Consider the following 27,240-nt stretch of genomic DNA (forward strand, 5'->3'; position numbering starts at 1 on the left):
TTACGGTATATTCGCCGATAACAAATGGCAGTTGCACATATCGGTCACACTGCACACACACACACTCACAAACACTATTTCAATTTTTGGCGACGCCGGTGCAGAAAAATTTGTGCAAAGTCAGTGAAATAAGTAAATTTAAAATGGAGCCAACACTAGATAAATACAAATTAAGCTGCGAGCTACTTGGACACAGTCTCGATGTGCGCGCTGTGGCGGTGGGCGGCAAAACAAACGAGGGGCAAATGTTGCTAAGCGGCTCGCGCGACAAAACCACCAAAATCTGGAAGCCAATTGGGTGCGTAGAACAACAGCAACAATAACAACAACAACCACAACAAATAGTAACAAAGAAAGAAAAACACAGATGTTGGCGACTGATTAACGAACAAGTGACTAACATATTCTTTCATTATATAGATTTTAGAAATTGATATTTACTCAATCTTTCAACTTGTAACTGATAAATACTCGCTCGTTACAGCAACGAATACATTGAGAGCGTCACGCTCAAGGATCACAAGAATTTCATAGCAAGCGTCTGCTACTTGCCACAGGAGCAATGGATTTGCACCTCTAGCAACGATGCCACCATTTCCATCTATCAACAGGATGCCTTCGTGCCTCTCATCACGCTCAAAGGACACGAGTCGACGGTTTGCGCCTTGGCCGGTGGATTAAAGCCACGCAGCCTAATCAGCGGCAGCTGGGATAAAACTGCACGCGTCTGGTTGATCAGTGAAACTGGCGACGTGACGCACATTGCGTTGCAAGGACACGAGGCAGCTGTTTGGGCCGTGGCCACGTTGCAGGAGCAACAGAAATACGTCACTGGTGGAGCAGACAAATGCATCTACTACTGGAACGCACAGGGCGAGAAGTTGCGACTGCTCAAAGGACACACGGATTGTGTGCGTGGCCTGATCCCGTTGCCTTCGAATTCCCTGTTGTCCTGTGGCAACGATGCTGTGCTGCGCTACTGGAACGAGGATGGCGAATGTGTGCGCGAGCTGAGCGGACACACCAACTATATTTATGCCATGGCACGCAACCAGCAGCTGGGCGAACAAATCGTTTTGTCCTGTGGCGAGGACAGCACCTTGCGCATGTGGAATGTGTCAACGGGAAAGGAACTCGGTGCTCCGTTGCTGCATCCAGCAATCTCGGTGTGGTCGGTGGCTTGTTTGGCCAATGGCGACATTGTCACCGGCTGCAGCGATGGCGTTGTGCGCGTCTTCAGTCAGGATCCTGCGCGACAGGGCAAGCAACAGCTGGTGCAGTCCTTTGAGATGGCGGTGGCGACGCACAAGTCGCAGCTCAACGAGGAAATCGGTGGCGTCAAGAAGACTGAGTAAGCTACACTTTTTAGACCCTTTCAAATATGTGAAAAGGTTTCTTTAAATTTTATGAAGAATATATCTTCAAATCCATAAATTGCATATACTCTAAGTCTGCGTTAAGAAAAGGGTCTATTATAGTCAATACTTGAATGTATTTATTTTTAAATGTTATACTTAAATCATTCACTATTTGACCTCTTTGAATTCTCCGGTTCTATAAATTGGATATACTCTAAATCAGCATCAAGAAAAGAGTCTATTATAGTCAATACTTGATTGTTGCTTTATTTAAAGTGCTTAAGTGATTCATCATCATACATCATTCATTAAATTCTCCGATTCTATAAATTGTATGTACAGTAAATCAGTATCAAGAAAAGGGTCTATAATAGGCAATACTTGATTGTAGCTTTCTTTAAAGTGCTTAAGTAATTTGTTGTGTCTCTGCTTTAAATTACAATTCCATAAATTGCATATACTGTAAATCAGCATCAAGAAAAGGGTCTATAATAGTCAATACTTAGATATAGCTTTCCTTTAAATGATTATTTATGCACTATTACGTCTCTCATTTAAATTCTCCGATTACATAAATGGTATATAATCAATCAGCATAAAAAAAGGGTCTATTACAGTCAGTACTTGATTGTAGCTTTCTTTAAAATAGTTAAATCATTCGTTATTGAGTCTCTTCGTTAAATTGATAAAAATCTCTATTAATCCTTGCTTCTTCTTGCAGTTTACCTGGTCCTGAAGCTTTGCTCACGAATGGCACACGCGAAGGTCAAACAAAAATGGTCCGTGAAACGGATGGCAGTGTCAAGTGCTACAGCTGGGAACTGGGCAAATGGAATCTGGTGGGCGATGTCACTGGCGCCACGGGCGGCACTCAAAGTAACTCCGGAAAGAAGCTGCACGATGGCAAGGAGTATGATTATGTGTTCAATGTGGATATCTCCGACACGGAGCCACCCATCAAGTTGCCTTACAACCGCGGCGAGGATCCCTGGCAAGCAGCTCAGTCGTTCATACATCGCCACAATCTGCCGCAGGCCTATCTCGATCAGGTGGCAAACTTTATAGTGACGAACTCAAAGGGAGGCGCGACAGTAACAAGTCAAGCCAATAGGTAAGCCTGTTCTAGACCCTTTCACTTTTGAGGAAAGTGAAAGGGACAGTCAGACTATACCATATGAGGTTTATATCTCAATGAGTTCCTTCGCTTCTTAGACACATTCTTAGAGATCCTTTTTACTTTCCTCAAAAGTGAAAGGGTATCTAATTGATATTTGAGATCGTACTATAAAATTATAGTATTTGTTTTAAATAAAGCAAATAATAATGGACTAACAAGTAACGAAATTATATTCTAAAAACTGTTATTAAATTTCAATTTTTGTTTTTCAGAAGTTAATATATAATTTGTAAATTATATCCTTTAATAATGCTTTTTCCCTTTTTGCAGTGGCTATCAGGATCCCTTCACCGGCGGCGCACGCTATGTGCCCGGCTCTAGCCAGAGCAATGTTCAAGGCGGTGGCAACATGGATCCTTTCACTGGCGGCTCCAGCTACTCGACGGCCGCAAGCAAGCAATCCTCGAATGTGGACGTGAACTTTGTGCGTGGCAGCGATAAACATTTCCCTGTGAGCAGCTATCGCACTTTCGACACCTGTGATGCCGGTAAAGTGCTCGACAAGATGAAGTAAGAGTAATACACTGGCATATTCACAAAAACATATTTGTAATCCCATCCAATGCAATCTTGCAGAGAATTCAATAACAAACTAACCAGCACCGAGGGCAAAGTGGGCGATGAACTGCTGCAAGCTGTTATTCGCTTGACGGACAAATCTCTTGCGCTGGATCCAACCACGTTGGAAGCACTGATGCTGCTGCTCAAGTGGCCAGCGGGCATGCTCTTCCCGGTGCTCGATATACTCCGCCTGGCCGTGCGTCACGAGGCCGCCTTTAGTCTGCTGCAGAACAGTCACAACATTTTGAGTCACATTGTGCCACAGTTGAATGCTGCAGCAGCCAATCAGTTGATGGTCTGTCGGTGTCTGGCCAATGCTTTGACTCATGCGGCGGGCAGACAGCACATTCAAGCGCAGCTGCCACAGCTGGTGGAACTTGTGGCTGGGATACGCGCTGGTAGCCCAAATCTGCAGATCGCCATTGCAACGTTCTATTTGAATGTGACCATTGCGCAGACACAGAGCGTGGCCAGCTCGGAGGTGTGTCACTTGGTCACCAGCGGTGTGCTGGAGCTGCTCAAGTGGGCCAAGGATCTGGAGGCGTGGTACCGTGCCATGCAGGCCATTGGCAATCTCACCACAACCGCTTGTGGCCAGGAAACCATCGCCCAAGTGGTCTCCGTGGACAGTGTGATGGATAAATTGCGTGAGCTGACAAATACACCGCAGGACGAGAACTTTGCCAAGGTGAATGTGCTGGGACAGGCGCTGCTCGCTGCCTTTTGAGTTGCCCACGTTTAAACTTTAAACAACATACACGTTTATTTGGGAAAGTATTTTTTGTGGAGTGCACCGCGTTGTGGATCTTAAAAATAAATATATCATTGCTTAGTCTATTGGTTTGTGTTTGCTTTATTCGATTCGCTTGTGGTTGCCCCTGCTGCTGTCGTCTGCTGGCGCGTTTGTATGCGCTCCAGCAGCTCATGCTTCCAGCGCTCCTCGGGCACTCCTTTGGCCCAATCGGGCACTGTGATGTTGGGCAGCGTTATCTTCGACATGGCCTTCAGTATCTGTATGGAACCCACGTTTAGACACTATCAGATACCTCTTCTTTAAGCTTCCTCACCTGCTCCGTGCGCGTCTTGTCTAGCTCCAGCTGCAGTTCCTGTGGTCTTGGCTCGTTCCACACCTGACGTTCGATTTCAGCATCCGCACTTTCAATGGGCGGCATATTGGGATCGCCGTGTGTCACCTCCGCTGTCATTAGGTCAATATCCTCATCAGCAACGTCTTCTGCGTCGACCGCGACTGTTTCTGGTGCTGCGCCCGCATCTTCCACATCAGTGGCCAGCGGCTGATAGCCATCGTAGGCATCGGAGCCATCGCTGTCTTCGCTCGCTTCGCCCACATGTGGATGCTCGATGGCAGGTGCCACAAACTGTTGTTCATCTCCTGGATCCGTCGGTAATTCCGGGCCACCCATTGTTTATTTTTCTTTGCGCTTGATAAATCTTTAGCAATAACAATAACAACTGTTCGATGATTAATCGCTGACACAGCCGTTTATGTGCGATAACAAGAATTGCAGCGCGATAAAAGCAGCTGTTACTGTAATCGATAATGACTTCAGTGTTGCGAATTATCGACCGTTTTGAAAATATTGAGTAGTTGCTTTTAAATAATGTATTTATTTTAAAATATGTTGAGTATTCATTGAATAAAATAGTACAATTAAATTGAATAAATTATTTAATGTAATTTACTGTTGTCTGCAGCAATCACTTCTAACCGTTCGATATCGATAACTGATGATTTAGTGTAGAAAAACCGCAATTGTATTGCTCTTTAGCCGTTAAATGTAAAACCAGTTGCTCTACTTTGAAAACTTATTTAATGCATTTTAAAAATATTTATGGTATGTATAATAATTAATCAGTTGTAGAGATACCCCGCTGGAGCTGCTGCTGCTGGCGTCGCCGCCGTCGCTGTGCTGCCCTCCGCTGCCGCTGCTGTTGCTGCTTTCTGGAGCGGCACAATCGTTGACTTGATGTCACGATTCGATGTCTTGCGCAGCTCGGTGGCTGCATGTTGTAGCTGCAACGTGCACTCGCTGCTCACGCTGCCATTCAACGTCAACTGCGCACACTCCTTCTCCAGCAGCAGCGCCAACGCCTCCAGCAGCTCCACAAAACCCAAAGCCAGCGCCGCACGTCGAATGCGATTCAATTCCTTGTAGAAATGTTGTGTCTTGTCGGGCATCTTCTTGGCATGTCGCAGCACCTTCTGCACATCCGACTGCAGACTCGCCTGTCGTATCCACACCACACTACTCTGCGAATACGAACGACGCTCGGCGCGCACCGGAAAACTCGCCGTCTCGCCCGGCGCCAAATCCTCAGGGAATCCCAGTAGCTCTAGATCCCCTAGCCAGGGTATAACATGCGAGCCAGGTGGCAGAATGTTCAGCACGAAATTGGATTTCTTTTTGACATCGTTATACGCATACATGAAGCCAAACCACTTCTCGCCAAGCAGCACCAAAGCAGCCATGCTCTCCAGTTTTAAGGCGCCATGCAATAGTACACACAGAGTATCCTTTTGCTGTTCCTGCTGTGCCGGCGTCTGCTGTGGTTTCACAACCACCACATCAGCATCGTCGCCGCTCTCCTCGGCCGCATCCTTCGATGGCTCCTTGGTGTAAAACTCGCGTATATCCTGCTCCAACTTCTCTAGCTCAAAGTTCGGATTATTGCCAGTATCTAAAGTGAGTTTTGGTGACTTGGCAGCTGCTGTTAAGCTGCCCGAGCGTCTGCCTGGCGGCTTCTCGCGCTCTACCTTCGCCAGCACCCAGTGTCGACTGAACGTGGCCGGAGAACCAATGTCCCCCAATGCCAGGAAGCCGCAGACATCGATGCGTTGCTCAATGTGCCGCATCGTCGATTCGCCACCATAAAGTGCTGGCTGCTCGTATGGCTTGGGCGGTGGCCAGAGCAGCACCTGACTCTCCAGACGAAAGTAATGGCCACACTTCAGCGTCACCTCTGTGGCCTTGTAGCTGCTCTCGCAGAGCCTCTCGATCAGCTCAAACAATGCTGTGCGTCCCAATTCGCTTTTATGGCTAACACCGCTGTTAGCGTCTCCATTCTCTGTGGCCGTCTTCAGTGGCTTGGGCATAAAGAGTTGCCCTTTGAGCCCGGCATTGTCCAGCAGCTGTTGATGCAATGCTACGCCGCGTGTAAAATGCAAATCCCCATGCACGCCCAAGCAAATAAAATTGAGTTGATAGTGCGCCAATGTTTTGAGCCAAGCGAATTCCGTTTCTGCCGCTGACTTGTTGGCATAATTCTCCAGGAAGCCAGCAATTGAGGTACTGCCAAAGCCGGCGCCACAATCTGTGAACACCACAAGTTGCAACAGATTCTGGGTGCCCCAAGAAGCCATCAAGCTGACGCTTGTCTTGAGCATGGTCAGCAAACAAGCCTTGTCCATGGGTTCGATTTTCTTAATGGCCTGTCGTATCTGATCGTAATCCCTTGTAAAATCCACTTTTAGCTCGCAAACTGTGCTGTAGGCAACCAAAGCCAAGTGCTCCAATTTTCCGGCTGCTGTCAAGTTGTCCAGCAGATGTTGTATTCCTTTTAGGGCGAGCGATTGATAGGTGTGCTCATTGCGTCCGGGCACAGGACGCAGCATCGATAGCGATGCATCCAATGCAATAATTGTCGGCATTTTAACGAAGAAAAACAATAACACAAACTAAGTGCGCGACTTTGCAACATAAACAAACGCCAGCAACAGCTGTTTGTCGCAAGTTTATCGATTGCATACAAATTAACGGTGCGTGCTATCGGTAGCCACCACACTCACTCGGTTTTTTCAAATGCGTGAGAATTGTGAAACCATTTTTTGGTATATTTTTCAGTCTCGCGATATTTTATCGAAAAAAGTTGACAGCTCTCTTTATTTGGTGTGCTACATTTTTGTTTAGCGCAGCATTTTAAAATTACTTAACAATTTGCGCATTTGTAGCAATTGCAGTTACTTCTACGTTTTGTGGTAGAATATCTCAATAAAAAAATGGACAATTTAAATGTGCAACTCAAAAGCGAGTTGCCTGTCGCTAATGACGACGACGATCAAGTGAATACTCCTCTGCGCAGAGAAAATCCATTGACACCTGATCCACCAACTGATTGTGTCGGCGGTGTTGGATGGAATAGCGACGATGATGGAGAAAATACGATGCCAACCCAGAGAGTGGTGATCAAAAAGTTCAGTCCACGTTTTGACCCTAATGAAGACGATGCAACGCCACCAAGATCCTCGAATACCACAATAAACGAAAATGTAGAGGAAGCAGCTGTTGAGGATGTGAAGATCAAATATGAGCCGCCACGAGGAATGGATTTCGGTGGATTACTGGATGAACTGGACGATCTGGATTTGGAGGGCATGGTAAATGCGATGCGAAGTCGCAGAGCCGAAATGGATAACATGGACTTGAAGCCGATTAAAGCTGAAGATGAAATTGGTGAGACTGTTGCTGATGCGAATGTGGATGCTGCAGTCGACGATGCTGGTGCTGATGATGATGATGAAGAAATGAGGTTGCTCACCGAAGAGCATGATAGAATACTTGAAGTATTGCGGCGCAGAGAGGCTGAAAAACAACAGAACACAACGAAGCAGGAAACCACTAAGAAAGCAAAAAAGCACAAAAAGGAGAAGAAACACAAGAAACGTCGCAGTTCAAGCCCGGAGGAATCCAGTTCTCGTAAAAAACTGCGACGGACGCATAAAACTAGCAACAGCAAAGATGATGACATAGAACTGGATTATGTCCCAGTGCGTGATAGCGAAAGATCCCTTAAGATTATCAGCATCAAGAAGCTATTGCCAGGTGACACAGCAACTACTGCTGCTGCTGCGGATCCGAAACCGAGCATCAAAGACAAGCGCCAACTGGCTGTGGAACGTGTGAAAGCCACACTTAAATTGCTAGCTCTCGAAAGATCGGGAACACCGCCAACAGAATATCTGGTAGTGGACACCATTAAGAAACTGCCTGGCCGCTCGTCAGTGTTGTGTGGAGCCAACTATGAGAATCCTTCGCCATTGTGCAACAACTTCAATGTGTCATATCAATTCAATTCAACCACGCCAAACATCAGCATAGCCAAGTGGGGCTTGGAGGCATTGCCAAGGGCAACAGTTGCTCTGCTCCGCCTCACGGGCATTAGCGTAAACCGTTTAACACAATTGCTCCAACATTCGAAGATGCCATTGCAGAAGCTGCGCCAGCAGGAGAAGGCATCCAAAGGCAATGAGGAGGATGAGAACATGTGCACCGGCCTCTTTCGCAGCCTTGCAACCCAAACGGATCCAAATATTGGCAATCGAACACAAGATGTTGGCATTCAGGCAATGGCACCAGGATCGTCATCGAGTCAGGGTATCTTTTGGCTGGAGTCGGATTTCTGTGAGACAAACTTGTCGCAGCAACATGCCAATGTGGTGTTTGCATTGAGAGAGTTGTGTGCCACAATGCCTAGTTCCACATATTGGGCTGATTCTATATTTAAAGGACTGCAAATCGCTTTGAATGCTAAACGTGCCGAAGCTAAGGAGCTGCGCAGTCGCAATTTATATTCGCGTGTTTAGTAGTAACATATTACCAAAATACTTCATTATTACACTCTTTGAAAAGGAGCTCAGGGAGTAGCTTTCGTTCCATCATTATTTATAATAATATAATATTACACATTTCCTTTACAACTTTAAATTACCTAAAAATCGAATATTATCATAAATATTTAATTTTTTTAAAAATATGTGCCTTCTAATAAAGTTTTTCAAATACATAATATATTTGCATGCTACAAATTTGAAATATCGATTACCGATTGCATGCAAATGGTCGTTTTTTGCGTGCTATCGGTAACCACCAGACGCGTTAGCCATTCACCACAAGTCATTCAATTTTATTTGTAAATGGCGCTAACGCGGAAATTAATATAATTTTATGAATATATTTGAAAAGCACATTTAAAATAAAAATGAAAAAGGCATTTAAATGTGAATATAGTAAACTTTTCGTTATTTACTCTTTCAGCTATTGGAACTGCTTAGAGCAATAATTTTTCCTTGATATCACACATGTTTTAAAGTTGCCATTCACCACTAATTTGCCAATGGCGCCAAGTGTAATTTTTGAATTAGCGTATGACGCAGGCCTTTCAATTAATATATTGGCAAACTGCAGTTCTAATAAAAGTGTGAAATGCATTTGAATTTCAATTTAATTGACTTCATATACGCCGACAGCCACTTCGATTGATTGCCCTCAGTATTAAATATGAATTGAATAGTTTTGTATTAAAACAAATTGGATTTTAATTCAATTGCGCAGACTTATTCGAATGCGGGACTGCACACATCACAGTTTTGCCGGCGCTCTTTTGCATGACACTTAATTAGAAACATCTGAGCATGATTTTTCTGCCGATGCGCTCTCATCATCGACGCTCTGCAACCAGCATCAGCTTCAGAGCAGAACCAAAGACGATTATCAGAATCAGAAAAGAATGCTTCGTAGCTGGCGCCAGCATCTTGTACTCATTCATCATTCGCTGCTCGTGCAGTGAGGACGTCTGTTCGCTCTTCAAATAGTAAAACCGTTGTCTAGTGCTTCACATTTCCATAAAGTGTTCTCGGTGCTCGTGAGTTGTGATTTTCATTAATCTGAACGCGAGTGAAACTATAAACTTTTAAGCCTGCGTATGTATGTATAGTATTTCTTATTATATTTGCTTTTATTTTGTTTGAATATATGTATAGTATTATTGAATGTTCTATCATAGGCGCAGTCACACAATTTATCAACCTTTAACCCAATTAAAATGTGCGATAAGGAGACATTGTTTCCATTAAGAAAAACAAAAACAAATAATTAAAATACAAATTCTACTTATACAATTTCCAGTTATTTTTGCCATTAAGACATTTCCCTTGCATATTTCTGACCCAATTAATGCAAAATGCATTTTACTACCATGCATAAAAGAAAGATTTGCGTCATTTGGCGATGTTATTTAGCTTTGTTGCACAGCTCCCATCTATATATCCGCATATAGACAGATATTTTATTGTACATATACACAATTATAAACAATGGCATTTTGCAAACAAGGAACAAAATTGGCACATTGTTTGATAAATTCCAATCATTCATCCATCTTCGAGTATAAATTGCATTCCACATTTGTTTATAACATCGTGTTGTAAACATTATTTCGCTGCAGTTTCTCAAAAACAAACAACCCAAATTATTCAATCATTTAACAAGCTAATTTCCAAACGGCGCCATTGCAATTTACATCTCAAATTGATTCAGTTTCCTTCTCCCCCCTCAGATCTCACGCACTTCAAAATAATTAATTGCAATCTGCATTGAAGTCGCTAATTGAGGATCAGCGGAAACGTCGATCGGCACGCACCAAAATGGCAAACACAATCCAACGATCTATAGCTTTGCTGTTCCTAACACTAATTGGTCTGGTTCTGCAAATTGAAGCCTCGACAGTCACGTAAGTATTTTACAATAAAAACTAGAAAGAATTTAAACCTTGTTTACCAAGATTTTTTTTTTTAAACAAAAGTGAAGTTGAAGAGACATTTTTATTAAACAAAATATAATTATGAAGTACAGAAATTATGGAACATATATACTTTAAATAAATCGATTTCAATTTGGAAAACTATAAAGAAAAGATTACCGGATTCATAAAAAGAATAAAATAAAAATAAGTTTTTAAATAAATTTATAAAAAGAACAGAAGAATAATTATCATTATAAAGTATTGAAATTGTGGAAAAAATGTGCATTAAATAAATCAATTTAAATAAAAAAAATATTATAAACGAAGAATAATGATCTTCGTTATGATAATTATAATTCTTATTATAGAAATTCTTGAAAAAAATGAAAAATTATTTTAAACTAATTTATAAAAAGCGCAGATGAATAATGATCATTGTAAGGATGATTATGAAATAAAGAAAACAAAAAAAAATGATTTCTTGATCCATAAATAATAAACAAACAAAATAAATTTATAAAAAGCGCAGAAGAATAATGATCATGAATATATTTGATACTATTCTTAATAAGAAAGATCTTTGAATTTTTTTAAAAAACTTTTAAATGAGATTTCTCAAGTATAACGAAATTAATGAATGGCTTTTATAGCTTTGTGTTGGAAGTATTGGAACCGTTTACTTAAAGTATTTATAGGTTTTTGTGTTAAATTATCATGATTTTTTCTTTAAACAATATATTGAAATTGATAGATTATTTAGTTCAATATTTCTTTAAGTAATAATGAAGATTTGTGTGAAAACTTTAGTAGAACATAATAAGAAAGAATAAAATAAATAATAGAATATCGTTTAATACATTCCTTTGATCATAAAATACAGAAAATCTATATTTTTTATATAAAATATTTGAATAATTCTCTTAAATGTTTGTTGATCGAAATCTTTGCTTGATTATTTTGATACTTATTTTTATGATGCACTGTGAAATCACTCAGTACTCGAAGACCATCAAAAGATTCTAAAAACAATGTTGTAGAACCCATAGATTTTTGTTACTTTTGAGACCTATTTGGATGCTTCTTTTTTATGAGCATCTATAAAAAACGAGACTCGTGAAGCAAATGTAGCAAAGATAATTCCCCACTCTATTCCCAGACTATAGTCTCACATTTTGACACATGTCAAACAAGCGTTCACACTTTGCTTCGGATTTCTCTCCCCCGTTCTCCCTCCCCCTCCCCCCTCCAAGATGCCATGTCGAATTTTGAAATATAATGCACTAGAAATATGTTCGCAAAACGTGGAAAACATCAGAGAGAGCGAAGTCAGGCGCCAGGACGTCAGCGATCTCGACATGCAACACTCAACTATAGTCCCCGACTCCTAGACACAGACACGTCTCTCTCCCCTCCCTCTTCGCCATATGCTGTTGTGAGGGGCACTAAGCGCTCTGTCAGTTCCGATACCGAAACTCCCCAGAACTGCCAAAACTAATGACTGTTGCCTTCAAAAAGAAAGGAAAAGAAACAGAGACAGAGAGTGAGATCTGTTCCGCCTGCGTTTGTTTGTTTGTTTATTTTTGGCCCAGAGCTGGATGCACACACTTCATGCCAAATGCAGATGGGATGCATGGGAAAACGTAATGGAATGGGGAAGGGAAGAGATCAGCAGGCGTACCCACACACATATCTACATATGTTGCCACGCTGTTTATGCGCAACTCTCCATCTCCCTCTCCATCTCCATCTGCATATCTATCAACATCAATGCATTTCCCACACACAGCACACAGCACAAACAGAACTAAAAGGGTTTCTGACCCTGAGAGATGAGCGATGAAAATTATTAGCTGTCAGGGTGGGCCATGCAAAGTTTACGAGAATTGATCTCGATCTTAACAACAACTCATTTATAGTCCACCCCCCAACCCCTCTCTCAGTCGTCCCTCTTCAACCCCTCAACTCAGTCTGCGATCTCTACGATCCGAGCTGTCGATAGACTGAGCCATAAATGGCCAGTGGTGGTCTTTCTCTCTCTCTCTCTCTCTCTCCCTCCCTCTTTCTCTTTCCTTCCCTCTCCCTCTCTCTCTCAGTGCCAGTTCCCTGCCCCCCGATGTTTAATGAAGATTAATCTAATTCCCTCAATTCATTGAGATGTTCTTGCACATTATACAGATGTCTAAGTATTATACATTTTTAGCATATCATTGAAAATTCAATTTTATTTCACATACTTAAGAAATATCTTAATGAATTATTGAGATGCATTTTCCGGAATGTAGTTTGAAAATTTAAAAAAAAATTTTTATTTTTGCTGCACTTTTAAGTGGATTTTATTTTACACTCTTTCACTTGGTTTTAGAACTGTAAATAAAAATTTAACACTAATTTAAAATAAAAATATTTTATACTAATTAAAAACAAACATAACATGAAAATTATAGTTTTTTTATGAATTCCTTTAACTTTTATTAAAAATAAAACTTGTGAAATTAAATACAATAAATAACATTTAAAATATAAATATATTTTTTTTATCAGCTGCTTTAATTTTGAATTTAAATCTTGTCAAATAAATGAATAAAATTATTAAAATGAATATGTTTGGAAGGGAATATTTCAATATAGATTATATATTTTTGTTTATAAGATTCTATTTATTTGAAATGGAATATTTAAATGTAATTTTTTAATACAATCATATGTTATATGAATTACCTTCTTTAAAAAATAAGAAGTATTTAATTTGACTATAAATAAATAGGTTCAGATCATGATTAAAAATGGCAAATTGTTATACAAAAAGAAAAAAAAATAAATACCAATAAATGAATAAAAAATAAGCGAAATATTCTATTTAATTTAAATTAACAACTTGGGAATTTTTGAAATATACAAAATATTTAATAATATTTTAATGTATTTTGCCGAATCAAGAACAAAATAAGAATTTCGTATTTCATTCATTTTAATTTGTTATGCCAAAGGTCAAAGCAGCCAGCAGTAGTAAATTTAGTAAATTTATAATCTAAGCCTAATAATAAATAAATAATCCGTTAATATGAATTAAATGTTTGATGAACAACTCACACTTTATTAACTTTCATCTTGTTTGCAGTAATGATCAGCTCGACGACTCGATAAAGTATCTGATCCGAATGTACCACCAGCTGGACAACAAACTGGAACGTCACGAGCATCGCGAACGCGCTGCCGCTGAGATCATGAAGAAGGCGATGCAGGTGCTCCAAAAGGGTCAAAAGAACATGGAGCCGATCAACGGCATCTTTGGACGACTGGACGAACGTGTCAGTCAAATAGAAACAATGTTGATCACAGTGAGTACACAAAAAGTGAATGAAATAAACATTTGAATTATAAGTTCCATTCCTGAGCAGCAAGAGGAGAAAACCAATACGCAGTCGGAGAAGTTCAATCAGGCCATCGATCACATGTTCAAATGGATGCGAGAGAACGACGAATGCTTCAAGCGTCCGCCAGTTGCTCCAGTTGCAGCTGCTCCAGCGTTGCCAAATGCTTTTGTGAGCGAACAGCAGCAGATCAACAAACAGCTGCTGGAGGAGCTGAAGAAACTTTCGAGTTCGGTGACTGATTTGCTGAGCAGCAGCAAAGAGGCAGCCAAGCAGACAGCAAGCAACTTTGAACACATGCAACGCACTGACCAATTGTTCCAGCAAATCGAAGCCAAGTTGCAACAACACATAGCAGATGCTGTGACCACGGTGTCGCCTTCGAAGAACGATGAATTCGTAGAGCAATTGATGGAGCGTCTTGGCGCCTTGAGCAGCGAAGTGGCGCAGTTGCGAAGCGTTCCCGTGACGACGCCAGCGCCTCAGGTGGCCAAGGGACTCAATGAGCAGGACAAGGCGTACATTCAGGAGCTGAACAATGAGACACTCAATGCTTTGGCAGCGTTGAAAACTGAAGCGCAGTCAGCACAGCAACAAGGTGAGATTAAAAAACTGTTAATTTATAATTCATTCTTAATATTTATTTCCTTTTAACAGCCTTGCGTCAGGCCACTGAGCAGCTACAGCAAACAGAGGCCAACATCCAAGGCGAACTCAAGCAGCTGACCACAGATGTGGGTCAACTCCAACAGTTCAACAAACAGATCAATGCCAGTCATAATAAACTCAACGATGGCTTCGATTCGCTGGGCAAATTCAACAGCATTATGATGACAAATTCCGAGGTGGTCCTCGATACGCAGCGCAAAGTGGAGTTTGGCACACTGCAGATTGTGCAGAAGGTGAGTCTGCTCGTCGAGCAGCAGCTGGCGGAGTTGACAACACTTGTGAAGTCACGTTTCGCTGAACTGGATGCCAGTGTGGTGAACACACAGCAGGAGGCGAATCGGAACATCAGCGGACAGTTGGACACGGCGCTCACTCAGGTCTGGCATCGCATTGAGATAATGAATGGAGAGCTGGGCAAGAGTCGGGAGATGTTGATGCTGATGCAGTCTGGGCATGATGGCTATGTGAACAGCACGTTTGCCACGATGATGGGACTGAGTGCCAAGGTGGAGGAGACAAAGAAGCACATGATTGATATGGACGATAATCTCAACTATTTGCTGGGCAAGCTGTCGTTGATGTCCAGCGAGTTTGCCAACATCAAGAAGGGTTTGGCCGACTCGTTGATGGATCTGCGCAACTCCTTCCAGATGATACACGAGCGCATGCCCAGCAACTCGGGTTCGCAGCAGAAGAATCAGTATCTGACCGATGTGAATCTGCTGTCCAAGCGTCATGTGCAGCAATAAGAGAGAGAGAGAGCGTTCAGTTCACCCAAAAAATACATAAAATATAAATATAAATACAATAAAAATAGCTAACACTAGCGTCTAAGCGAATCGAACTTACCCTCAAATATTTATGCTTAACAACAACAAACTTACAAATCCATTTTGTTTGTGAATCTCCTTGGCAAAATACAGCAAATATTTCGTTTATGAACAAATTCTTTAATCTTGTTTCTCGTTTCACTCTCAGCTTAAACGCTCTTGCTTAACTTAAATTAAATTACATATGTATAAACCTAACCAACTACAAAACAGAACGTAGTTGGGAGAACATTGCGCTTTAAAGGATCTTTTGTTGTTGAATTTCTATTATATTAAGGATTATTTTCCCCAACGCTGCTCACAGCGCGCATATTTGTACAGCAGCTGGGCAAAGCATGTGGCATCAAAGTGCCGCCCACTCGGATGCGTGTGGAACTCGGTGAATCGTGCATGCCACGGCAACAGGCCAAAGGTGCACGTCACACCAGAGAAGACAATTCCCAGTTCGGGTTCTGGCACCGGGATTCCCAGCTCTTGGTTGAGGCGTTCGTTCAGCTTATCGCTGAGCAGCTCGCGCTTCGTCAGCAGCTGCTGCACCTCGGTTGTGCCACGATTCACGTACAGTTCGCGGCACAGTTTGGCAATCAGCGCATGGCCATCCAACAACGCGTTGATTTGAAAGACCTGGAAACATACGCACAAAAAACACACAAAATAATTAACTCGTAAGTAAGATAAGCGTACAACAAGGGAATATGTTAGGTAGAGTTTGCCTGACTTTGCGATACCCGTTTGCCTTATCACACTTAAGGGCACTAAAAGAAATTGCTGTTAAGCAATTATTACATTTTCTATATTTATAGAATAAATCCAGTTTTTCTATTTCGATTTCAAACAACTTAGTAAACCCTTTTCCACTTTTTCATAGTAAAGGTTCTATTACAGTAAACTTTACTTCAGTGTTAAGCGTTACTTTCTCATTATTACGCTTAACAGCACTGAACGAATGTGTTTTTCTTCTAATATTTCCATTTTATCAAAATTAGTTTGCCCTTTATCACTTTTTTAAAGTTAAGGTTCTATTACAGTCAACTTTCTTTTACTCATTATTATTTTTTATCACACTTAACGGCACTGCATGAATGTGCTCTCATGGTATTCTTTAATGTTTTCTATGCTTATCTTCTTATATTTTCTTTCTTCCACTTTTTCAAAGAGTCTATTAAAGTCAACTTAACTGTAGCGTTAAGCGTCACTTTTTGTTAACTAAAGTGTGACGGGTAATTGATACGATACGTTTGGCCTATCACACTTAACGGCACTGAAACTATGTGCTCTCATAGTATTCTTTAATGTTTTCTATGCTTATTTCCTTATATTTTTTTATCTCAACAAAAGTTCTCCACTTGTTTAAAGTAAAGAGTCTATTACAGTCAACTTAACTCTTAGCTTTAAGCGCAATCGTTACTTTTTCATTACGTGAAATTATGTAAGATTAAACATCTGTATTCAAAGCTAATTAAAAACGCTGCAACTGAAAGTGACCTTTAAAAATTATTGAATGCTTTATAACAATAATTTAATGAGTACACTAATGAGCTTATGAAATTTCAATGTTTTCAATGGAATGTACTAAATTATAAATAATATAATTTTCATTAATGAAATGTAATGTAAAATGTAAAAAATAAAAATATAAAAAATGATCTATATAATCCCATTCATTATTATTTATTAATATTCTCATTACTCACTAAAAAAGTACTACGTATTTAGCATTTCATTTTTAAGAATGTACTAATGATCTTCTAATCTACAAATTTCTTTGAAACGTGTAATGTTTATAATTGTTCTTATTGTTGTTGTTTTAACACTCGCATAGAAACTACGAGAGCAATGCGGGTTTCAATTACATTTTGTCAAATCATGGGAATGCAAAAGGTCGTCATTAAATTCAAAAACAAGCTACGAAGTTTCTTGACCCCACAGAAAAAACATAAATAAAAGTTACTGAAATTGGGATCTCAACCTCTTTTAATCTCCTTTTAGATCTTGTTATTCAATTAATCAGACAGAAAGATGGTTATGTTTAAATTGTTTAATCTTTAAAGAGAATCAGTCATTAAAGAAAACTAAGTTAAAAAAAGAACGATTTAACTATTTAAGAACAATTTAAACCTTAATAAATGTTAAATGATGAATCTTCAGATTATTTGAAGTACTCACAGAATACATTTTAAACATATAAATAGAAATATTCTAGATAAAATGTATTATCACATGAAACTTTTTTGAGCACACACAACCTTGAATATTTTGGCTTGCCACAAATCGAACATAAACTTCTACCACACTGTCTACCGGGTATTATGATGAATTGTAACAGTTTATAGTTTGAACTTTGATAACACGATTCACGCTTTTGAGTTGACTGCTTATCAAGACGAGACTGTTTCCGCTGAATGAACTCACCTGCAATTCGCCAATAGTTCTTCCGTTGGCATTAACACATTTATTATTGCCATTTTGTTCTAGTATTTGTTGTTTGTTTTGCTTTTGTGATGGCCAGTAATACAATCTGTCTTTGGACCACTGACAGAATCGCCCGATGTCCACATAACCATTTTTTAACACTACGCGCATCGTAGACACTCAGATAGGGTATGCCAACTAGTTGGGCATACCCGAAAATGCGTTGCAGCTGCGACGCATCAACATAACGCTCGTCGGCACCAATCACAAGCACCAAATGTTTTGGCAGCTTTTCCAGTTCGCGAATCGTGCGTTCAAACAACAAACGATTATTCTGCTGCCGTCGATCACATTGCCAGTAGTCATATGACCTGTGTGCGAACGCTTGCAGTCGATGCCACAGTAGCTGCAGCAGCTCATATGTTGCAACGAGCAGCAAGAGAAGTTGGCCAATCCATAGGCACAATAACTGCATCATCATGTTGCTGTTGTTGTTGTTCTTGTTGTCTTCGTTCTGAATGGAATGTGGCTGCTGTTGTCTATTTCTAATTGGTCTTTTAGCCGCAACGTCTTTGGGCCGCCGGCGAACGTCGCTGCTCCTGTTGCTTGTTTTGTTCTCGTGCTGCTGCTGCCGTTTCCAACCATAACCTGCAACCGATATGGATAAAGTGCATTGTTTATGTTGTGTTCAACTACTTACGTATGTTAACCGGCAATTGTTTGATTTGTACTACGGCTGACAAGCAACATGTTTTCTACTTTTAATTTTTCATCATCTTTTTTGCCGCACACATTCGCACATTTACACGAACATACGTGTTCTACGTTGGGCGTGAATGGCAATTCTTACAATTGGCACCGTTATCGACCGGCCGCCACACTGCTGCGCTGTTAACTAACATTAAGCGCTTCAAATGTAGTTTTCAAAAGACGAATGCAAGATTATCGTTTTCAATTATTTTTTGAGTGAATGCATTTGAAATTTCTATTAAAAAATAAATATAAATACACGACAGTTCATTGTTGATATATAAATATTCTTGACGACATCTAACTTTTTTGTAAGCCACTGCACTAAACATTTGTTTAAATCCGCGCCTGTATGCCACCGCACAGCTAATATACCAATATACTTTTACACTGTAACCGGCTCGTATTTGCTTTGGGTATATTTGTTGACTTAGCTGGATGGTCACACTCGCCTTCAGGTGTTAACGAGAATAATCGTTCGCTCATTTTATTTTGCTACAGACAGCCTGCTTCAAACGAATAAAACGGGTCCGCCGAACTCTCTCAATTGAAAACATAATTATTCAATAATTGTAATTTCTAAATACCTAAAAACATTGACATTTGTCATAAAAAATTAATGTTGAAGTAATTAACACAAACAAACAAAAACACCGTGGAGCGCGGTTTGACAAAAAACATAATCAATTCGAAGAATAAAGTGTAGTGTAAATCTATATTATTATTTACATCAGTTTGTTAAACGCTTTTTCCTGAATCGCGGTCTTGTTTTACACAGCGGCAATTGCCGCTAAATTGCGCGTGTGTTTGTGTGTTTGATTGAGTGCGCTCGCGTGTGTGCGTTGATTTTATTTGGCAGTGGCTGCCACGCCCCGTCCGCCCAAAAGAAAATTCGTGAAACGCAACAATAAGTTGCAACTGACCACAAGGTTAAAGGACGCATCATCAGTTGTTGTCGAGGTCAACTAAACGTCATCTACAGGTCCCCAAAGGAGAAGCTACTGCAGAGCGAAAGAGAAAGATGTCCACCGCGTTTTTAACACTTATTGCCGTCATTGTGTGCATTCTATTTCGCATTCTCAATGTGCACAGTCAACCGCTTAAGCCCAGTGTTTGGTGTCTGGATGAACAGTTTCTAGATTGCTTGTATAAAATTGCGCCGGTGCTGCGAGAGCCGTAAGTAGAGCAAAAAAAAAGCCAAAGCTAAGGCATACATATTGTACACACACCTACATATATACAAACCCCACATACCTAGTACATTAGTGTATATGGGAATTATCGATATCGATATGCAATCGCCATTTGTTGTGTTTTGGTTTTGCTGCCCACACGCGCATTACTCCTACACACAAACATACATACGTATGTGTTATCCAGCATCTGTATGTATGTATGCGTATGGGTGTGTTGAGGCTCACGCCACACGCTCAGCTGTTTCATGGATGGCGTGTGGCATCCACATTACAGCCAAATCAAAATGTTAGCTAACAGTCTATGCATTAAACTAATGAGCAACGCAATTCAATGACACGAGCTGAAAATCTATTGAAAATAATGATTTTTTTAACCAATTTTAGTTCATTTCAATCTGTTGACAACAAATTGTATTATTATAAATACATTTATGATCATTTTATTTTTTTCTGCTTTAAAATATTACTTTCAACTTGTTGAACGTTGACTACTTCCATTACATTGTTTACTTAAAAATACCGCAAGTGGCCAGTGTCATTTTACACGCTTACTTTGTTATGAAATGTTTGCAATTAGCAACAAAAAAGTTTTCAATTGCCATAATTACAAATCGCTAATCAGTTTACAAGCAACACGTAATCTCACTTGCACTATTCAATTTCCATTCAACCATCGGCGTCACACTTATTTTTTCACATGCACAAAGTTCAAGTAATCGTCGAACACAGCTGTGGCAACCAGAAGCAGATGAATCATTAGCCGCAATTAGTAATAGCAACCAATCGAAAGGCACTAGGCGATATTTAAAATAATGAATTATAATTATAATTAGCGCTGATGAATTGACAGCTGATCCATTAAGCAATTTTGATCAGCACCTGAGATTTGCATTGAATTGTCGAATTTGCGAGGCCCCAAAGACCATGACTTTTGTCATGGGAAACTTTTAATTTGCGCAATTCATATTTACAATTCGTTATCTAATGGCAAAAGAACCCTATCAGTTGCCTAACCGCCAAAGTCGTCTGACTATTTTGTTTGCTATCTTCGGTTCGGAACTGGCTGACTTTATAGCTATGGGCATTATCAGTAGGAAGAAAAGTCAATACACCGCTAAATATAGTAAATAGTGGGTTATTGAGTCAAGCGTTCATTTCAGTGCAGATTAAGTGCAAACATGTGTGTACTGGGTAATTTAATCTTTTCATTTAAATATAAATAAACTGTATATATTTCAAAATTTAAATAGGGAATTAATAGATTTTATAATAAACACTATTTTCGGTCTCTTCAAATTCAATTTTAAATTTAATCGGCATACCTTAAATGCTCGGAAAATTCTAAAAAGCAAAAAACCAAAAAACTAATGCTAAAGATTAGATTATGTACATGTACAGAAAAAAACCTAAATAGATCTCTAGTGTAAACTGGAATTGAGCAGATAAACCCAACGGATATTGTTAATAAAAATCGGCACAATCTGAAAGTGTTTTATATACTTTTTGAGAGATCATAAAATTCCATCAATAATTGCGTGACCAAAAGGTTATCAAAAATGCTCTGTGACGTTGCCAAAAACTTTACAAGTTCGCTGTACTAACATTTTTTGTAGGTCGTATAAACGCGCCTGGAAAATTTTCACTCAGTTTTATTACAAAATCCATATAAAATACTTTTGTGTGTGTGTGTAAAAGTATATGTATAGATAGATTTCTTTTGGTTTCTTATTGGCAAAATATTTGTGAAATGAATAATCTTTGAATTGTTGGTTCGGTGGCGATTTTTGTGTTTATTTTATTGTCTTTCTCATTGCTGCTGTTTTGCTGTCTGCTGTCCGCCGGTCAAATGGTGATAAGCGTCAACGGTGCAAAGTGCTAAACATAATTAATTACGCAGCAAGCAAAAGCAAAAGCGACTAACGCCTAGCAACCAACCATTTTCAAACGGGAGGAAGCAAAAGGCACTGTAAAATTTAATTCCATAAGCACATGCAGTAATAAAATTGTATCGTATGTGTGTGATTGTCTTTGTGTAGAATGATAAAAGTAAGAAAGCCGGCAAAAACAAATTGCCACGTTCCTTTGCTTTGTTATTCACCATCTCTCTTATTCAAATAGCAAAGCAGCCGGTAGGCTGGCTACCTGTTTGTGTTGTGTTTTGTTTTTGTTTTTGGCGTTTTGCCCACTCTCGTGCTTCGCTGCTTTTGTTTGACAACAAAGATTGCGTAAGCGCAAAGAGCGCGAACGCTGCTCATCAAAAACAGCAACAACAACAATGCAGTTTCTGCTGCTGTTGCTGCTCTGCTCTCTTTCTCACACGTTCTGCTTTGGTATACAAAACGAGCTTAAGAAAGTTCTATCGCATTTGCTTTGCCTACGCAATGGGTTACACTGCATGAGTCAGCTGCACACACTCACGCATTTGCATACACACAGGCTTGACATGTACACTAAGCAGAAAAAGTCTGCGTACAAACTTAACGCGCAACTTTGATGTTAAATAAAAATAGTTGTATTGAAGATATTGACTTCATTTTTTTTTTAAATTAACAACATATTTATTATGAAAAAATATAACCAGTCCCCAATTATTTCCACCAGCAACTTTTTTAATTAAAATCAAAAAACCAAAAATACATCTGTTTTCGAATCAGAAAAAGTCTGCGTACAGACTTAAATTAGTTAAAAAAAAACCATTTATTGATAAAACATTACAAAAATTAGTACGAGGTAGGATAAATAGGAAGGTTTATTGTGCCAATCAAGCGTTTTGGCATTGATTAAACCAATTTTTGGTGAATTCTGGTGGTATTTCGATCCACTCATCCAAAATGGCTCCCGAGGGAGGAAACCGTTCGTCAAACTGGACCAAAAAGGGAAATCTCAGCGGGAAATTGTTGAATTTGTTTTTAAAACGCATTCTATGATTAAAAAAGTCCAAAAAAATTGGAATCAAACCGGCACAGTTCAATCAAAGCCACATTCTGGTAGGCCTCCAAAGCTGACCGATCGAGAAGAGCGGGAGATTTTGATGTCGGTGAGGCGTAATCCTGGGTCAACTGCCGCAAAAATTGGTCAGGACATAAAGAAGAACTATAAGAAGGATTTACATGATAAAACAATCCGAAAAATTTCCGAAAAATTTCCAAAAAAGTAGGACTTTCATGCCTGTGTTGCGCTGAAGAAGATTCTCATATCACCCGTCAGTAAAGCGAAGCGCTTTGAAATGCATCCAAGAGCCTTTAGCCTTTTGGAACAAAGTTATTTTCAATTATTGGAGCAATTTGACATAAAAGGGCGAAAATTTGAGTGGCGCAAACCTGGCACAGCCCTTGATGTGCATAACCTTGCGCCAGCAGTTAAGTACGGTGGTGGCAGCGTGAGCAACACAGGCATGAAAGTCCTACTTTTTGGAAATTTTTCGGAAATTTTTCGGATTGTTTTATCATGTAAATCCTTCTTATAGTTCTTCTTTATGTCCTGACCAATTTTTGCGGCAGTTGACCCAGGATTACGCCTCACCGACATCAAAATCTCCCGCTCTTCTCGATCGGTCAGCTTTGGAGGCCTACCAGAATGTGGCTTTGATTGAACTGTGCCGGTTTGATTCCAATTTTTTTGGACTTTTTTAATCATAGAATGCGTTTTAAAAAACAAATTCAACAATTTCCCGCTGAGATTTCCCTTTTTGGTCCAGTTTGACGAACGGTTTCCTCCCTCGGGAGCCATTTTGGATGAGTGGATCGAAATACCACCAGAATTCACCAAAAATTGGTTTAATCAATGCCAAAACGCTTGATTGGCACAATAAACCTTCCTATTTATCCTACCTCGTACTAATTTTTGTAATGTTTTATCAATAAATGGTTTTTTTTTTAACTAATTTAAGTCTGTACGCAGACTTTTTCTGATTCGAAAACAGATGTATTTTTTGTTTTTTGATTTTAATTAAAAAAGTTGCTGGTGGAAATAATTGGGGACTGGTTATATTTTTTCATAATAAATATGTTGTTAGTTTAAAAAAAAAATGAAGTCAATATCTTCAATACAACTATTTTTATTTAACATCAAAGTTGCGCGTTAAGTTTGTACGCAGACTTTTTCTGCTTAGTGTATGTGTGAATTTGCACTGCTCTTGAAATTGTACAAAAATTGTATTGTATTTTATCGGAACAAGGGAATTGTAGCAGCTGTTGAACTACTTAAATATTTAATGGCCATTGATCTACATACACACATATTTTCACCCACACACTCTCACATTAATTAATTATTAATACTCAGCGATTAACAATTGATATGCGTATCATTTGCCTTTTATACAAATTTGTCCCCAATTCTGCTTTTGATTGATACTAATTGAACTAATGGGGAAAGTAAGAGCAAAGGGAATGAGAGGAATGCATAGTAAAAGTGCTTTTGTGCACGTTTATGCACGCCTGACAACAACAAGAACAACAACAAGCAGAACATTTGTTAGTCGCGGCGCTGATTTTGTCAGCTCAATTGATTTCAATTGAATTCTAAGAGTTGCTTTATTCGTCATTCGTTTTTTGTGGGCATTGTGCAAAACTTTGGCATTGCTTTCAGCTCTTTTGTCGCATACAATTAGTTAAATTTGTTAGAAAACTTGATTGCAGTATATGTATGTATGAAGTATGTACATTACTTAGTATATCTTTGCTGCTTTACCGCTTTGCTAGTCAAGTTCAAGGTCGTAAAATTATTCATTACTTCTGAGAATTTTTATTGCTTGCAAAAAGAAGCAGCAAGTGTACTTTATATTTAAAACAAGCAAACAAAAAAAAAATTAATTTGCAATTAAAAAAAAACGCAGAATTTTTCAGTACTAAATAAAAAAAAGCAAAAAGTTATTTCTGCATCGGCCGGGAATCGAACCCGGGCCGCCCGCGTGGCAGGCGAGCATTCTACCACTGAACCACCGATGCTTGTGTCTGTTGGACAGCGATATGCGTATTTCAATGCGATACTGGCTTGAAGCAACAGTTTGTGGTGTTTAGTTAATTTGTTAAGCTCTTTGAATTATGCATAGAAGTTTTACTTTTTTTTTGTCACAGCTGTCTGGCTCTCAGACAAATTAACAACACGCGATTGGAAATTACTAAATTACATTTTTTTTTTCAAATTCTCTTTTGTAGCTATGTTCCGCCGAGACTGTGGGGTTTCAGTGGCCATGTGCAGACCGTCTTGCATAGCATTGTGGGTCGTGTCCGTTGCCCCTGGCCTTTGGGTGAACGTGTCTATCTCTCGTTGGGCGATGGCTCCACGTTAACCTACGACTTGTATCAGCCGCTCAAGGAGCAGGAGGGTAAGTTGCCTTTAAAGACTAGTTTAACTACACTTGACTCACACTCTTCTCTTCTTTAGATGACATTACTGTGGCCATTTGCCCAGGCATTGCGAATAGTTCGGAATCGGTTTATATTCGCACTTTTGTGCACCTGGCCCAGTGCAATGGTTATCGCTGTGCCGTCATGAATCACATTGGAGCACTGCGAACCGTTCAGGTGACCTCGACACGCATTTTTACCTATGGACACACTGATGATTTCGCTGCCATGGTCGAGCATTTGCATCAGAAGTATCAACAGAGTCGCATGGTTGCCGTTGGATTCAGTTTGGGTGGCAATTTGGTTACTAAATACATGGGTGAAGAGCAGAAGACTAAGCCGAATAGCGTTATTGGAGGCATCTCCATATGCCAGGGCTACAATGCTGTCGAGTGAGCATACGCAACCCTAATATCAGCTCTCTATGAATGCGCTCTTAATTGAATATGTTTTATGCTATATTTCAGGGGCACTAAATGGCTGCTCAACTGGCAGAACTTCCGCCGATTCTATTTGTACATCATGACGGAGAATGTGAAGAGCATTATACTGCGACATCGTCATGTGTTGCTCTCCGACGAGGTGAAGGCACGACACAACCTCAACGAACGTGAGATTATCGCTGCCGCCACATTGCCGGAACTCGATGAGGCTTACACACGGCGTGTTTACAACTTTTCATCAACCCAAGAGCTGTACAAATGGAGCTCGTCGCTTTTTTATTTCGATACTATTGAGAAACCTATGATATTTATTAATGCCAAGGATGATCCGTTGGTGCCCGTTGATTTGCTGCATCCCATCAAGGAGTATGCAAGTAAGTAAAGCAAACTTTATCGGCCTAACATTGCAGTTGCCTGTATTTGTATTCTGTAATGTTAATAGTACAGCGTCAATTGCTGCTTAGTTTAACAGCGGCAATTGCTGCTTAACATAACAGCGTAAATAGCTATTCTGTTAAGTTCTATAGTTCTGTTAGGCTAACAGACGCTAGCAAGCAGCATAAGTTGACTCATGGCGTAACTTACCCAACAAGCAGCCGTGGCCGAGCGGTTAAGGCGTCTGACTAGAAATCAGATTCCCTCTGGGAGCGTAGGTTCGAATCCTACCGGCTGCGAAAGTTGGAAGAATTTTTTTTACTTTTTTAAATTTAATTCATTTTATTTCATTTTCGCTTTTTTAAATTTAAACATTTTTATAATAATTATATTTTTAATTTTTTAATTACAGCTACCCGCGATAAGTCCGCCTACGTGGAGGTGGCTCACGGCGGACATTTGGGCTTCTATGAGGGCGGATTTTTCTACCCGAACCCAGTTACCTGGTTAGATCGCACACTTGTTGCCATGGTTGGATCTCTGGTGATGATGCATGCCGGCGGCAGCAAAGTGGCGACATAAGGAGGCTACTTTTGCACGCTCTCTCTCACACTGAATATGAACTATTAATGCCGCAGACCTATATAAAATCGAAAGAAATGAAATTGCTTTTTATTTTTGCCAAAATTCCAAGTTGCTGTCAAAACAAAAGAATCTTATACGAATTAGAACACAAAATACATACATATAAAACTCGATATATATCATAAAAAAACAAATATAAAGATAAATAATTGGTGTACGTATGACGCGAATAGTCCCCATATATTCAAATTGATGTAAACTTTGAAAAGTGCATTTAAAACAGAGCATTGAATTGTGTGTATTTTGCATTACGTTAACAAGAACAACAACACTTCTTTTGGACCTCACGATACCATAGACCTTTAGTTTGTATTTTCTAGTTAGTAACGCACATACCATGTACTTATTTCTAAGAAGCCGATTATAATTTAAACCAAATACAGCTTTATAATTACGATGATAAACACACACATGATGTATACACAGTCCGACAACATTGCCGAGTCACATTCATTTAAATAAGTTAATACAATTTATGAAATTACAGCAAAAACAAAGAAAGAACAAACAAAAAAAAACAAAAATTGCCTTATTGTAGATTTTTTGATATGTGTATATGATTT

The 27,240-nt window shown here is 39.6% G+C and overlaps 7 protein-coding genes and 2 non-coding genes across 10 annotated transcripts; 5 read left to right on the forward strand and 4 right to left on the reverse strand.

Annotated features, from left to right (window-relative positions):
* Nucleotides 1-51: 51 nt before the first annotated feature.
* On the forward strand, nt 52-3,933 carry LOC133850454 (phospholipase A-2-activating protein). The gene is made up of 5 exons (XM_062286559.1): nt 52-298; nt 485-1,351; nt 2,080-2,469; nt 2,806-3,045; nt 3,112-3,933. Exons 1-5 carry the CDS (start codon nt 144-146, stop codon nt 3,821-3,823), a joined length of 2,364 nt encoding a protein of 787 aa, XP_062142543.1. The 5' UTR covers nt 52-143; the 3' UTR covers nt 3,824-3,933.
* On the reverse strand, nt 3,834-4,605 carry LOC133850457 (uncharacterized). Its single transcript, XM_062286562.1, has 2 exons — nt 4,164-4,605; nt 3,834-4,107 (listed from the first exon to the last, which is right to left on the reverse strand). The coding sequence occupies exons 1-2, from the start codon at nt 4,518-4,520 to the stop codon at nt 3,931-3,933; spliced, it is 534 nt and encodes a 177-aa protein (XP_062142546.1). The 5' UTR covers nt 4,521-4,605; the 3' UTR covers nt 3,834-3,930.
* A 329-nt stretch (nt 4,606-4,934) lies between these two features.
* Nucleotides 4,935-6,882, reverse strand: LOC133846386 (integrator complex subunit 14). Its single transcript, XM_062281353.1, has one exon. It carries the CDS (start codon nt 6,764-6,766, stop codon nt 4,970-4,972), a length of 1,797 nt encoding a protein of 598 aa, XP_062137337.1. The 5' UTR covers nt 6,767-6,882; the 3' UTR covers nt 4,935-4,969.
* A 97-nt stretch (nt 6,883-6,979) lies between these two features.
* LOC133835362 (protein panoramix) lies at nt 6,980-9,117 on the forward strand. Its single transcript, XM_062265384.1, has one exon. The coding sequence runs from the start codon at nt 7,115-7,117 to the stop codon at nt 8,696-8,698; it is 1,584 nt and encodes a 527-aa protein (XP_062121368.1). The 5' UTR covers nt 6,980-7,114; the 3' UTR covers nt 8,699-9,117.
* A 535-nt stretch (nt 9,118-9,652) lies between these two features.
* On the forward strand, nt 9,653-15,621 carry LOC133835361 (uncharacterized). Of its 2 annotated transcripts, none has more exons than XM_062265382.1 (5): nt 9,653-9,818; nt 10,450-10,623; nt 13,754-13,973; nt 14,034-14,604; nt 14,664-15,621. In XM_062265382.1, the coding sequence occupies exons 2-5, from the start codon at nt 10,538-10,540 to the stop codon at nt 15,422-15,424; spliced, it is 1,638 nt and encodes a 545-aa protein (XP_062121366.1). In that variant the 5' UTR covers nt 9,653-9,818; nt 10,450-10,537; the 3' UTR covers nt 15,425-15,621. The 2 variants fall into 2 exon arrangements, with proteins under 2 accessions (XP_062121366.1, XP_062121367.1); XM_062265383.1 differs by having other exon boundaries at nt 9,653-9,814.
* Nucleotides 15,605-18,774, reverse strand: LOC133835365 (dehydrodolichyl diphosphate synthase complex subunit nus1). Its single transcript, XM_062265388.1, is given in 4 exon segments — nt 15,605-16,129; nt 17,918-18,067; nt 18,069-18,565; nt 18,618-18,774. Coding segments are annotated over 3 exon segments (825 nt in total). The 5' UTR covers nt 18,399-18,565; nt 18,618-18,774; the 3' UTR covers nt 15,605-15,784.
* Nucleotides 18,775-19,150: 376 nt separating this feature from the next.
* On the forward strand, nt 19,151-27,174 carry LOC133835364 (abhydrolase domain-containing protein 2). The gene is made up of 5 exons (XM_062265387.1): nt 19,151-19,843; nt 25,023-25,192; nt 25,252-25,606; nt 25,682-26,031; nt 26,445-27,174. Exons 1-5 carry the CDS (start codon nt 19,689-19,691, stop codon nt 26,612-26,614), a joined length of 1,200 nt encoding a protein of 399 aa, XP_062121371.1. The 5' UTR covers nt 19,151-19,688; the 3' UTR covers nt 26,615-27,174.
* Nucleotides 24,742-24,812, reverse strand: Trnag-gcc (transfer RNA glycine (anticodon GCC)). The gene has a single exon. It is a non-coding gene; the product is annotated as a tRNA-Gly (tRNA).
* On the forward strand, nt 26,250-26,331 carry Trnas-aga (transfer RNA serine (anticodon AGA)). Its single transcript has one exon. It is a non-coding gene; the product is annotated as a tRNA-Ser (tRNA).
* Nucleotides 27,175-27,240: the final 66 nt, after the last annotated feature.

Source organism: Drosophila sulfurigaster, chromosome 2L, assembly GCF_023558435.1.
Source record: "Drosophila sulfurigaster albostrigata strain 15112-1811.04 chromosome 2L, ASM2355843v2, whole genome shotgun sequence".
Taxonomy (NCBI): domain Eukaryota; kingdom Metazoa; phylum Arthropoda; class Insecta; order Diptera; family Drosophilidae; genus Drosophila; species Drosophila sulfurigaster.

Bases quoted from the DNA above. Each gene is read 5' to 3' on its own strand.
- LOC133850454 (XM_062286559.1), top strand. From the start codon at position 144: ATGGAGCCAACACTAGATAAATACAAATTAAGCTGCGAGCTACTTGGA. The intron at 299-484 runs GTGCGTAGAACA...CGCTCGTTACAG, and splicing joins AAAATCTGGAAGCCAATTGG to CAACGAATACATTGAGAGCG. The intron at 1,352-2,079 runs GTAAGCTACACT...TTCTTCTTGCAG, and splicing joins GGTGGCGTCAAGAAGACTGA to TTTACCTGGTCCTGAAGCTT.
- LOC133850457 (XM_062286562.1), bottom strand. From the start codon at position 4,520: ATGGGTGGCCCGGAATTACCGACGGATCCAGGAGATGAACAACAGTTT. The intron at 4,108-4,163 runs GTGAGGAAGCTT...GGTTCCATACAG, and splicing joins ACAAGACGCGCACGGAGCAG to ATACTGAAGGCCATGTCGAA.
- LOC133846386 (XM_062281353.1), bottom strand. From the start codon at position 6,766: ATGCCGACAATTATTGCATTGGATGCATCGCTATCGATGCTGCGTCCT.
- LOC133835362 (XM_062265384.1), top strand. From the start codon at position 7,115: ATGGACAATTTAAATGTGCAACTCAAAAGCGAGTTGCCTGTCGCTAAT.
- LOC133835361 (XM_062265382.1), top strand. From the start codon at position 10,538: ATGGCAAACACAATCCAACGATCTATAGCTTTGCTGTTCCTAACACTA. The intron at 13,974-14,033 runs GTGAGTACACAA...ATTCCTGAGCAG, and splicing joins TAGAAACAATGTTGATCACA to CAAGAGGAGAAAACCAATAC. The intron at 14,605-14,663 runs GTGAGATTAAAA...TCCTTTTAACAG, and splicing joins GCAGTCAGCACAGCAACAAG to CCTTGCGTCAGGCCACTGAG.
- LOC133835364 (XM_062265387.1), top strand. From the start codon at position 19,689: ATGTCCACCGCGTTTTTAACACTTATTGCCGTCATTGTGTGCATTCTA. The intron at 19,844-25,022 runs GTAAGTAGAGCA...TCTCTTTTGTAG, and splicing joins GCGCCGGTGCTGCGAGAGCC to CTATGTTCCGCCGAGACTGT. The intron at 26,032-26,444 runs GTAAGTAAAGCA...TTTTAATTACAG, and splicing joins TCCCATCAAGGAGTATGCAA to CTACCCGCGATAAGTCCGCC.